Source organism: Anarrhichthys ocellatus, unplaced genomic scaffold (genome assembly GCF_004355925.1).
Source record: "Anarrhichthys ocellatus isolate YVR2014 unplaced genomic scaffold, GSC_Weel_1.0 scaffold43, whole genome shotgun sequence".
Taxonomy (NCBI): Eukaryota; Metazoa; Chordata; class Actinopteri; order Perciformes; family Anarhichadidae; genus Anarrhichthys; species Anarrhichthys ocellatus.
In genome coordinates this window covers 541,628-554,753 of record NW_022280073.1, presented here as the reverse complement: position 1 = coordinate 554,753, position 13,126 = coordinate 541,628, and the positions used below count along the sequence as shown (strand labels likewise).

Here is a 13,126-nt window from a genome sequence, read left to right as displayed (position 1 = left end):
ACACACACACACACACACACACACACACACACACACACACACACACAGACATATCGTATATACATATGGTACACATCTTCCCCTGATGTACACCTGATGTACACCTCCTGCGTGCTCCGACATCTGTCTTACAGCTCTGTCTTTCCTTTCTCTTTTATCATCCCTCCTTTCCTTCTCTCCCAGCTGAAGGCTGCAGGTTGAGGTATGCAGCATTGGGTTGAGACATGCAACAGGTGCTGCAGGTAGCTAGCTAACCTCGGGAGAAAAAGGAGGAACACCATCTCTTTACACCATCTCATATATGAGACTTTTTATTGGCCTGTTTAAAGAGGCAGGACAAACAACCATCTCTCCGACAAGGGCTGTTGGGAGTGGGGACCCCTTGGGCTGTGAACAGGTTGAAGGCAGGAGAACCTCGACAGCCGAATGGTTACATTGCATGTAAGAAGTGGACATAGTCACCGTGACGCCACCCTTTGGTTTGTGGGTAGCCTTGAGTTCAGCATTTTGGCCTTTGCCATCTTGGTTTTTGGCCGTTAGAAGTGTCGCCATCTTTATTCTTTGCAACTAGAAGGGACACGGGAGGATGGAGCTCAGTACAAATGAATATGGAATAAAACATTCCTCGGTGAGCAAAATGTTGCAATTGACTTTCATGAACTGAAAACACACTGTGAAAGGCTGAAAGTTCAAAGACGAAAGAACGGACAACAGCACCGGTAGTGACCTGTCAATCACAGTAAGCCACGCCCTAAAGCATACCCTGCTTTATGGTCTGTTTGACTCTAAATGGACCATAATTTACTAAATGAATATATCATGCTGTATTGAAGAAGACTTAATAATGAGACCATAAACTCATGTTTACAATGTTTACTGAGGGAATAAATCAAGAGAGAAGTAGAGTCATTTTCTCATAGACTTCTATACAACCAGAGGAGTCGCCCCCTGCTGGCTTTGAGGAAGAATGCAGTGTATGCCACATAGCTGGGTCAGAGTAATATAGTATTGAAAATGTGTTATGAATGTGTTGATACTTTTTAATACCCTAACCCTACTGCTTAAGGATGTTTGAATACAGTTTTACTGCTATCCAAGTTACATTCCAACACTGGCTACTGAAGGTCAAACTGCTTTTTGGTGAAATCGCATCAACTTTGATTTAAATGTATCGTAGACGCAAAGTATTACACTCATTGGAACATAAATTCAAATGTTTTAGAATCCATTCTGTAACATTTGCATAGCAGAGAAAACTGAGGTCAGAGACAGAAAAGCAGAGAGGTAATGTTGTAGAGTCTGTTTAACGAGGGCTTCGGGGAGCTGTGAGCTCAATGCAGCTGGAATGAGCCGTTAGTCAACATTGAAGCCATCAAAGCTGGAATTATGTTTGAAATGTATGAGGTCAGACGGTCTCCGTCTGAACTAGCTTCAATTACCAGCTAGCACGAACACACACACACACAGTGTGTTGCCTGAGCGAAGAGCATCTCTCCGACTGGATCAAAGAGGATCCACAGACTCGGAGAATAATCAGTTAACACAGTTTGTCTTAATTCAGTCTGAGAGACAGTCAATCCCCTGAGAGAGACACATCATGCGTGTGTTAATGGCCATCAGCCATTCACTAACAGGCATGCTCCAACATGGACCCTACAGTGTGTGTGTGTGTGTGTGTGTGTGTGTGTATAGATCAGAGAAAGAACACTCATTGTGTTTACATTTACAGCAGTGAGACTGATCGCTTCCAAAATGATGGCGACAATCAGTGTCATCCAGCACCCTGGATATCATTTAAAAACAGGACGTTTGATAGGGGAACTGGCTTTATTTCCACGATCCTTATGTGCAGGTGGTGAAGGTTGAGGTGAAATGTGATTATACGTGTGATGATGCCTCTCACATTTCACTTCTGCAGTCTGGCTTCAGTTCACCATCTGCGTCGATAATTCCCCGTGTCTCCTAAACGTTTGTAACAATGTCACCAATATTGCGAGGTCCGAGAGCAGAAATGTCAACCTTTTGGCTGTATTAAAATCAAAATATAAGAGATGATGACTCAGCAGAGTTACCTGGCGAACTATTTTTGATTGCAAGATAGCTGTTTTTCAATACAGTGTGGATGGAACCCTTCAAACGCCACCTTAAAATGATGGAAAATGAAGGACACAAAGGAAGAATGAAATATGCTCCATTGTGCAGTATTCCCGGTTTGTTATTTTTCTTAAGATAAAAAAATAAATAAATGTAATTTACCAAGAAGAAAAGGGATGTGGGGAGAATGAGAAGGAAAGAAGAGAAAAGCACATCTTAACATCTGAGCAGATGCAGCGGGAGAGACAGTGTGTATGTGTGTGTGTGTGTGTGTCCCTCAGCTGTCAACACCGGCCTGTCAGTTGCGAGGGGACCTTAATGAAAGCCGTCAGATCTCCTCCCTCCCCCCCTCTCTCTCTCACAGTACAGAGAGGAGCAGAGGGGCGAGATAAAACAAACGCAAAAAGCGGAGCGACTAAAGCAAACTGACGCACCAGGACGTGGAATGCACTCAGCAACTGCTCAACTGGTTTGCGTCGACAACGCGTGAAAGATGAAAAATGAATGAGTTGAGTCATCCACAGAGGCCAGTCAGTGTTTCTGCACGGAACAAAATGAGAGGGGATGAAAGGTGTTGGCTTACCTCAGTTCAGAAATGCCTGTATTTTGGATATGGGCTCTGCATTGTGAAATACAATCCGTACGATGTGTGAGGGGGGAATCAGCAAATACTACCGCTACCTCCTCTCAGAGAAATCCAATTATATTTGCTGTATTTAAAATGAACAGGTGACAATGTGTTATTAATACAACTCAACAGAAATCACAATAAAGTGAGAAAAAAAGACAAACTCAAAGTAACACGAAGTGAGTATATATATAGAATAAAGTGGAGGAACAAGAAACCACATCCATATTAATCATTACAGTAAACAACCTAAATACAGTTGTGTGAAAAAGCGTTTGCCCCCTTCCTGATTTCTTATTTTTTTGCATGTTTGTCACACTTAAATGTTTCAGATCATCAAACAAAGTTAAATATTAGACAAAGATAACACAAGTAAACACAAAATGCAGTTTTTAAATGAAGGTTTTTATTATTAAGGGGGAAAAAAAATCCAAACCTACATGGCCCTGTGTGAAAAAGTGATTGTGAAATAAGTGTGTTGCTTTAGTGTAGCATATGATCTGATACACACCTACTCTGGACACAGTACACTTCAGTCAGAGAGCTGTGAGTAAAACATCTAGAAATGTCTTTCTTTGTTCTGTTTGTGTGGTTGCATCTGCCATCCATTGTCTTGTGACTGTGTGTGTGTGTGTGTGTGTGTGTGTGTTCTGCCTGTATGGTGACCTGTCTGCCATCATCCGTCAGTTGAGTGGTCGAGTGTGACAGCGGGCAATCTGGCAATCTCCTACTGACAAGCTCGGCTGGCCAACTGGTGTGTTCCTGTGTGTGTCTGTGCATCCTCTGCTGTGTGTGCACTTTTGCACATTCTGTAATTTGAATATTTGTCAGTTAGCCTGTGTTTGTGCGTGGAGAGGTCGCTGGGGACAATCCGTCACTTTATTATTCTACATGAGCATCCTGCTTGAGATGCGTTGCCATACAACTCACTAGCACCTCACTTCACTGTGTGCACCACAGCATAAAGATGATCATAATAGAGGTCAACATAAATTACTCAAGAAATGGCTGAATACCAGTGTTGGGCAAGCTATTTGGAAAGTTAAGTGAGTACCATTTACTCTGAATTACCTTCCCCAGCTATGGGTCAAACAGCACCCACAGCGTTGTTCTGGCAACTCCTGCAGCCCAACTGACGCCAAGGGTATCGGTTCCCCGTTCTTTTTGGATCACGCCAGGGAGGCCCAGAGGGGGGCCCCTAAAGGCTTCTTGTGCCTTTAAGAAGAAACTCCAGCTTCACTGTGCAGTGGAGGCACCACGCGGGAGGTCACCGGTCTGGACGAACTCTACGCTGAACTGTTCATCTGGCAACCGGCCGTGCACAACTACGCTATCAGGATCTAGTGGGCTGCTGACGTATGAAAGCAGCTTGGCTCAACACCGAGGAGCCAAGAGAAGGAGGAGTAAGCAACAAAAACAGAACACCACTAAAGCCTAACTCACAGGCACAACACATCTCTGGTCTTCTGACACCGCCATGCCGACGGGTGATTAATGGTACTATTGGTATTAATGGACGGTAATAACTAGACTACTCATGAGTGATGTAAGAGACCATTTACCAGTCTTTGAGACCAATACTGAAGTTAAAACTAACAAAATGAATGAGACACAAAACACAAGGTGCAATGCATTATTTTAAAGAAGACCTGATGAAAGAATATTGGGAAAAGGTTTATGATGTAGACCATAATAACTGCTCTTCATGATCAACGTTGTCCTTTAGTTAAATTGGTTGAAAAGCCTTGCAAAATGAAAACTGTATCAAACGAGATATTAAAACAAATTGACAAGTATTACAAGAAGCAGAAAAGGGAATAATTATAGTGTTAAAGGAAATGATTTAAAATGGAGCTGAGAAAGCGGGTTCTCCAGCACATTCCCTGACAAAGAATAATACAACTACTAATTAGATGGACTTGGTTGAAGATCATTTTAATATTTGTGTTAACGTTGGACCTAGATTAGCTGAGGTGGTCACTACCAGTACAGATGGAATGGTAAATGTTATTAATGTAAATACACATTCCATGTTTATAAGAGGTACTGATGGAAAAGAATTGGTTGAAATCAGCAAAATTAAAATGAAGATCGTGGTGGAGTTGACATGTCTCAGGTTAAAAAGGAAACGGTGAGTGTGCGGTGAAACCCATATTTGTGATCAGTCTTTACAAGCTGACATATTTCTGAACACTCTGAAAGCCATTCCTAAATACAAAGCTCTAATTACAGACCTGTGTCTTTCTCTCACTGGAAACATATTCTGTAAAAGATGATTTCATCACAAAGCACAGTGTGCTGTGTGAGCAGCAGTACGGCTTCAGAACTAACAGGACTACTTCTCTTTTCTTCATCGAAATGTAGGAGGACAAATCTACTGCAGTAGAACATAATTAATATGCAGTGTTCACAGTATTCATTCAACAGTTGATACTATTGACCATGTTATCACTGAAGAGATTACACAGTATGGGATCAGAGAATAGATATCAATATGTTCAAATAAATAACTAACTTATAATTACTGAAGGTTGCTCGTGGGGTTCCACAAAAGTCTAAGTTAGGCCTATTATTGTTGATTGTGTACATAAATGATATATAGCGGATTTCCAAAACATGAATGGACTAGTGTGGATCATTTTGGGGGATCTATTTGCAGAAATAGAGTATAATATTCATAAGAACTTAGTTTCTAGTATATGATAAGAATCGTTGTGTTGTCGTTAGCTTACAATGAGCCCTGCATATCTACATATAGGGAGTGGGTCCTCAAGGCCACCGTAGTTCTCCCAAACGCTTGTGAAACTGTGGTGACGTGAGTCGTAGAATGCAAAACCATCGCTGCATTCAAAGCAAACATTTCAAAGTTATATGCAATACTATATAAAAACTAAGGATCTCCTAACTCAAGCTTTATTACCTTACAATGGACTGGTTTGTCTGCTCTTTTGTTTCTATGGTGTGGCGTTTCCTTTCAGTTATTTTTAAACATATCATTTTCCACTGCCCTCGACTGTTTCCCATTCTCCGAGAGCTCCGTCAGAGTAAAATATGTACCGCATGCAGCCACAAAACATCTCTTTCTGTTCGGAGTGCCAAACCAATCGCATCTCGCAAGAGCTGCGTCGAAAAGCTTTATTGTGAGTGAACAGACTTGATTTTCCTTTTCCTTTGGGGAAGGAATAAAGGATACAGCTCTTCATGCTCCTCGTCTCTGTGTGTAGAATGACGCCCAGACATCGAATCACAGCTCTGAAAGTAATTACTCCGTGGCATACAAAGATCCTCGCTCCATGTGGCTGCAATGGGAGTGCACATGTGCTTAAATCTGTTCCCCATTGCACATTCCATTCTCCTAAGAGGAAGGTGCAGTGTGAGCGAGAACATTCGCTGAAGAGACGTGGCGGCCGAAAGATAACCAAAGCCATTTCAAAATCATTTGCTGACACACAAGAAGACACAGTAAATATGGGCAGCGGCCAAATCACATCAAGTTACGGCAAAAATTGACAGAGTAGATAAAGTCATAGCTGCCAGAACCACCACTTCTTTACTTCTTAGTCTGAGACTGAAAAAGTATTACATTGGCTGCAGTTCACCACTGCTGCTTTGTTGACCGTCCATGCCTGAGCTAGGCCCTGTTCACACCTGGTATCAACAGCTCTAAGCACAGGTGTGAATGCAGCCAGGACGCGCTGAGATTTGATCGTTTAGACCACATTTAAAGGGGGCATTTGGAGAACTGAGATGCAAGGAGTCAGATCCATGGAAATGAGACGGCAAACTGGTTTGTACTAATAATATTTTCATGACATCTTAGTTTTGATAGTAAGTTAGTTCATATTCGAAATCGGTGTAGGAAAAAACAATCATCGATCATCCGTTCAATCGTCGATATAAAATCGATCGCCGAACGGCAAAAGCCTCATTGTCATGGTCACCAAAGTCTCTAAACTTCATCCTCTGGTGACCATGGATGTCTGCACCAGAACACATGGCAATCCATCCCTTAGTTGTAGAGTAGTTTCAGTCTGAAGTGGTGGGCCGAGAGTAACGCTGCTAAAAATAACAAAATTGCAGCTTACTTGTGGGTTATGAAGGAAATGTATGGGAGATTATGTCAATGTTTGGGTGAAATGAACTGGTTGGTATGGGCTCTATAACAGGGTGCTCAAAGTGAGGGTCGCTCGCCACACGTGGGGAGTCGCGAGATGATTTCCAGAATATGCAAACGATTTTAAAATGTACATTCAAACCATAATGTAAAGGCTATATGGTTATAAATAAAACAATGTAATGAATACATTTAACGTGACCCGACTTATTCTTGTTCCCACACGCCTCCTGAGGTGATGATGAAAGATCAGTGACAGTTTGTGGGTCAATTTAGAGCCCAGTTCACTACTTGGTCTGCTTAGTAGTGCACATCGTGAGTGATCAGCGCTGCACAAGCCGGCCTCCCTCACACATGGACGAGCGGCCGATGGCTGTGTGCAATGTCCCTCTCCGACTTGTACTTGTGGCAGATCGAGTGGGAGGCAAAGCGACTCTGAACTCAATTTTACGTCGATGAAATCGACTTCTATTGTTCTCAGGGTTGTTGGTCTTTGTGCCGAACAAAGACAACGCCACAAAGCTTCACACAGCAGCGACTTATTCGTTCCACACACACACACACACACACACACACACACACACACACACACACACAAATGACAGACTCATCGGCTGCTGCTTTGGTGAATGTGCTTGCTAGGCACCTTTTTATTCACTACTAGCAGTAACTGACTGGTTTACTTGCTTCCTTACATCGTTAACATGTCAAATAAACAATAGGGCCGGCAGGATGTGGGCTCACACAGGGCCGATATCCATTTAATGACAAACATTGCCTCGGTGAGTCAACCAAGTTAATCGCTGGGAGTTTATTTCCCTAGTTTGGTGACATTACTTTAAATTGGCTTAACAAACAATATACACTTAGCTTCTGATACTATTCTCACTGCTTTTTAGCGCTACGTTATAAAACCTTGAGTAACTTGCTGTATAGAGCTTGTTGGAGGGCATTCAACTGTGGCAAGTAAGAAATGCTTTGGGGTATTTAAGAAGTCTTTACCTCCCTTATAACATATTACCAATAACCCCTGTGTTGGTTACAGGGTTATTATAGTAACTATTGAGTAAACTAAAATAATTAGTGAAAAATACTGCTATTGAAGTGAAATAGAAAACTATACCCTTTAAGAAAACTAAAGTAAAACGATATTACCCGCTGTAAAAAAAATAATCATTTCAGCTAGTTTTTTAGATATAATATAAAACTACAGAATTGATGAGTTGACTCACACACACACTCCTATTTATCTACGATGTTGTTCTCCGCGGTATCGACAACAGCGTTGAATATTGTTATTTTCCCAGGTATTGTATCAAAGTTAGAAATTCTAGTACCGCGACAACACCAGCCTCCCTGCTGTGTTTTTATAATCACAGACTCCAGCTGTGTGAATGTTGTACATTCGTTGCATATTTGTCTCAAAAGTTGTAAAAGACAAAACAACGGGTTCACCTGGTTCAGTGCACGCAAACACACACTGACCGTGTGGACGTGTTCACAGGTGCAATTAATATCAGTGATTAAAACAACTGCAGTCCATTGACAGTAGGTCAAACAGTTCCAGTCCTAGCAGTGTGCATGCTCATCCATCGTTAGTGTCATTAATTACACCTGTGTTATCTGCTGTGAAAATAACGCCGCCTCAATGACTCCCATGAGGTAAATCTGCTGTAGTTTCCCCTCCAGTCATTCGGCGGTGACGCTGCACATTCACAGGTGATGGTGGCTGAGAATTCACGGGTCATCTGTAATGCAACAGGGCTCAAGTGGGAGGGTGAACCCATACATAAATCTGTGTGTGTGTGTGTGTGTGTGTGGGGGGGAGGGGGGTTAACGTGCACGCATTAGGGCCATCCGTCAGGCGGAAATCGGTAATTATACCCAGAAACCTGCTGATACTGGGGCTGACGCTTCCTGTAATTTAGAATGACTCAGTTTATTTAACTGAGAGTAATGCAGGTTTGCTGCTGCACAGATAATATCCATAATAAATGATTAAAAGAGTAGCTGCAGTGAGCACGTGCATGTTTTTTCTCTCGTGGCAGGTCAGACTTTTTCCTCTAACTTGCGGTCCTTATTTACTTTTATTGTACTTTACTATTATTGTCTAATGAAACAATAAGACTTAAGTATTGTCCTTTTTATTAAAACATTAGGGCTGCTCCCTCTTGGTCGATCCGTAATTCGTCGTTTTGCTCTTAGTCGACTTAAGATTTCATAAGATGATTGGTTGTTTTTCATGCTTTTTTATGCTGAATGACTTATTTCCAAGACACTATTGAGCACACGATGTAAAGTGGTGCTTTTGTGCGATTGTCTGTGGAGGAATTCAGTTTTACAGATTCCTATTAAATCAGCCGATCGATTAAAATCACTTGTGTGTTAAGTCGACGAACAATTTTCTTTGGTCGAGGACAGCCCAAGAAAACGACTACAAAATGTGCAACAATTACATTAAATGACTTACAGCGATAGCGACAGCGATAGCCCATAAAAACATATTTGCTCACATGTAGGCCTATAAACAGATAAATAAATAAATAGGCTGTATACTAAAAAATGGAAGACAATAAGACACAGACCAATGAGACTTGAAAACATTTTTATGAATATTAACTGAAGTCCGTCTCACACACCTACAGTATGTCCAGGTGCCTCACTTTGGCAGTTAGTAGGAGGGCTAAATATAAAAATAAAAAAATGATAAAAAACAGAGTGTTCTTAGCCCCTTCATTACATTGCAAAGTAGACCTCGCGTTGACCGTAGACTGTACATAAGAAGTGGACGTAGTCGTCGTGACGTCACCCATTGGTTTGTGGACTGCTATTAGGAAGCCTTGAGTTTGATGATTCAACTGTCGCCTTTTTCGCTTCTTGCAACCAATGAACAGAAGTTACCATATTTGGAATGTGGAGGAGGAACGTAGAGGCGCCGTATACGTCTCTGGTAGCGACAGCGGTGTCAATCACAGTAAGCCCGCCCTAAAGCATACTCTGTTTTATGGTCTATTTGACTGTAAATGGAGCATAATGTACTAAATGAACATCATGCTGTATTGAAGAAGACTTGAAACTAGAGATTGAGACCATAAACTCATGTTTCCAATGTTTACTGAGGTAATAAATCAAGAGAGAAGTAGAGTCATTTTCTCATAGACTTCTATACAACCAGAGGAGTCGCCCCCTGCTGGTCAGTAGAGAGAATGCAGGTTTTAAGACACTTCTGCATTGGCTTCAGAACCGGAGGTTGCTGCCTGATTAAAACCGATTTCCGATTCATATTGGTGAACCGTTACATCTGGAGTCCACAACTGATTTCAGAGCGACTGCAGAGCTCTGGGTCCTAGTGCCATCGGGCTCAGACATAGCTGTGGTGTGTGTGTGTGTGTGGTGTGTGTGTGTGTGTGTGTGTGTGTGTGTGTGTGTGTGTGTGAGAGGGAGAGAGTAGAGAAAACAGGAAGGTGAATTGACTCAGCCTGTAGACACAAACCACACTCCTCTCATTTTCAAAATTAAAGGGAGTGTGTGGGCACGCAGACTCAATCACTCCAATCACTTAGCATGTCCGCCCTCCATTCTCTGCACGCAGACACAGACGTGGAGCAGAAGGAACAGCAAAGCACAGCTGAGAACACAGCGAGCAGCAGTCCCTGGTGTTTAACGTACATAACACTGACTGTACTGTGGGTGTGGAGGGAATTGAGTGCCCGGCATCCAATTCCCTCCAACTGAAGGACAGTGGTAGTTATTCCTGAGATTACAGAGGGCAGTTGTGTTTCTTGATTGTACAGCACAAAGTAACTGAGAAACATCCACATCCGTCTGTTCGCTTCGTTGAATGAACAGCACATTCAGTGTCCAGTTAGTCAGACATGTCCAAACTAGAATCAACAGGAGACGAGGAAAAGAAGACAGAAGGAAAAAGAAAGAGGAGGAAATAGAAGAGCAAAAGAGAAAAACAAAGGACCGAACAGACGAATGCACAGAGAGTTTTCCTGCTTTGTGGTGGCAGCTCAAACCAGCAGCCCGTCCACTCTGCACATGGAACCAATTTGAAATGTGAGAATAGGGGCTACTTTAAGACGCGCGGTAGTCAGGCGATAAACTCTGTTTTGGCCTGCCAACAGAGCTATTGTCATGACTTGACTTGTATATTATTTCATTGTATAACCTATTTGCATAGAGTCACAGGGGCGTTTTATTCCCTTTCAGTAGCTATCGTTCCCATTTACATTTATTTTAATATTTGAAATGACTTAAATCCATCTAGATTGAATGTGGGACTGAAACGGTAATGCCCTTTATGTTCTCAATTCATCAATTCGTCATTTGATCTCAAGATTTAAAGTGATTTCAAATGTGAATATTGCAACGACAAAATTAAAATTAAAACGTGGTTCGACCTTCACCAGCTACAACTTATAATAAAATATATCATGGCTCAGGGCTCATTTTTTTCTGCAGAAAAAGTATGTTTACTTCCATACTTTGAGTACATTTACTTGCAGATGTATACATTTGCCTTTTTGTGAAGGTAGGCCACTTTTTACTGAAGAAAAGGATATTAACACTTGTAATAATGGAATACTCTCAGGTGGTATAATCTCACATGAACTGCCCGGTGTTCCAGTCCATGCTATTACAACAAGACTGAGAGGAAACATAGCTAGAATACACGTCAACCACGTTTAAATGCTGATATCCTTCAAGTCTGTGTCATAACTGAACTCGCATGTTATGTGGTCCAGGATCTGCCTACTCAGCGCTTCATTAGCTGAGCCCAAACTTTTTCGAAGTCTCAAAACTTTCTCGTTTCCGGCTGCGCGGCTGAAGGAGACACGTTGTCAGCAATCATAATAAAAACAACCGTCTTACCATGGTTCATGTCCCCGGCAGAGCGCATTCCACTTCGGCTTCTTTCGAAGAGTCATTTAACGCACGGACATACCGTCGACTGGAGGTTGATGGAGTCCCGCACACAAAACACACTGGACAGCCGGTGGTCCTGAAGTTGAAGTCGCGCGCACGCGCGCGAGTCACTCAACAACTTTAGTTTAACAAATATATTTGCACAGTTCTGCTAACTCGGTGCAATGTGTTGCCGTAAAACAAAAAGGTTGCTATGTAGCGCAGGTAACATCACCACACGGTCGCTGCGTTTGCTACGGACTTTAAAAAAGACTGTCGCGAGCCCAGCCTCCCCTCTTCCTCCCAGGGGAACACGCCTTGCTCCGCGCGAGCGTCTGGGAAAGCTGATTTCAAAGTAAAAGCCCCGTGTTTGTGGAGGAACGCCGTCTGCACAGTGAAATGTGAGAAGTCCCCCACACACACCACACACACACACCACACCGTAACGTCTTTCCCAGCTGCCAGAAAACTCAGCGCACAGAATAACCCGGACTGTATCGCCTCGAAAACAAAGAAAAAACAGGGTTACATGCTCTGCATACTAATATAGTAATTCAAAACATTCCCTTCAAATGTTACGTTGTTATCTTTACAACGGAAAGCAAGCAGGGAAAGTTTGGTTTGCAACTCATGAATCATATCCATTGACCAGGCATGCTGTAAAGCACGAGCACATCGTCTGCTTTATGATACATTTGAAACATTTTTTTTGTGCAAATAATTACACACGTTCATCTGCATTAGACACATTGCAGAAAACTCCAAACCCCTGTGTGTTTCTTGCTAAAAACAAAACTGCCACTGAAATACCACACTCAATTATCGCCTGCACCCACAATGCACCTATGAAAACCAATTAGATCACTTAGAAATGAGAGCTTGAGCACTATAAATAGAATTCATGTTTGCTCTTAGGTGTGATCAACAATAGAGAGAGTTAGATGACTGTAATGGCAATATACTGTATTTTGTTCACATAACAATACTGTAACTACATCCATGTCACCTTCAGTTCACACAAGACAGTACAGGTGAATAGATATCACCATGGAACTTCCCTGGTTGATTACTGACATAGAAACAATGATTTTGTTTTTGTTTACAAATGAATGTGAAATTGTATGTTTAAATATGCAATTTAGGCATTATCTAATCCTAATTTGTGGTGAATTTATAGACAAAGTGTAGTAAAATAAACACCTAAATGAGTATTTTGGATGTTTTCCCCCACGTCATGGAAGCAAAATAGCCCAAAATCTCTTAATGTTTTTGTGTGTTGACAACAAAAATTGTATACATGTTCACAGCCTATTTTTGCAGCATGATACAAATGAAAACGTCAAACACACTTGATAATAGTGTTTTATACTTACGCACGG

General features: G+C 41.9%; 1 protein-coding gene across 1 annotated transcript in view; it reads right to left on the bottom strand.

The window, feature by feature from the left end:
* gask1a (golgi associated kinase 1A) overlaps positions 1-11,995 on the bottom strand; it is a 40,359-nt gene extending 28,364 nt beyond the window's left edge. The window contains exon 1 of the mRNA XM_031868673.1: positions 11,715-11,995. Coding sequence (XP_031724533.1) covers positions 11,715-11,717 — 3 coding nt within the window. The 5' untranslated portion in view covers positions 11,718-11,995. The remainder of the gene's footprint in view (positions 1-11,714) is intronic.
* Positions 11,996-13,126: the final 1,131 nt, after the last annotated feature.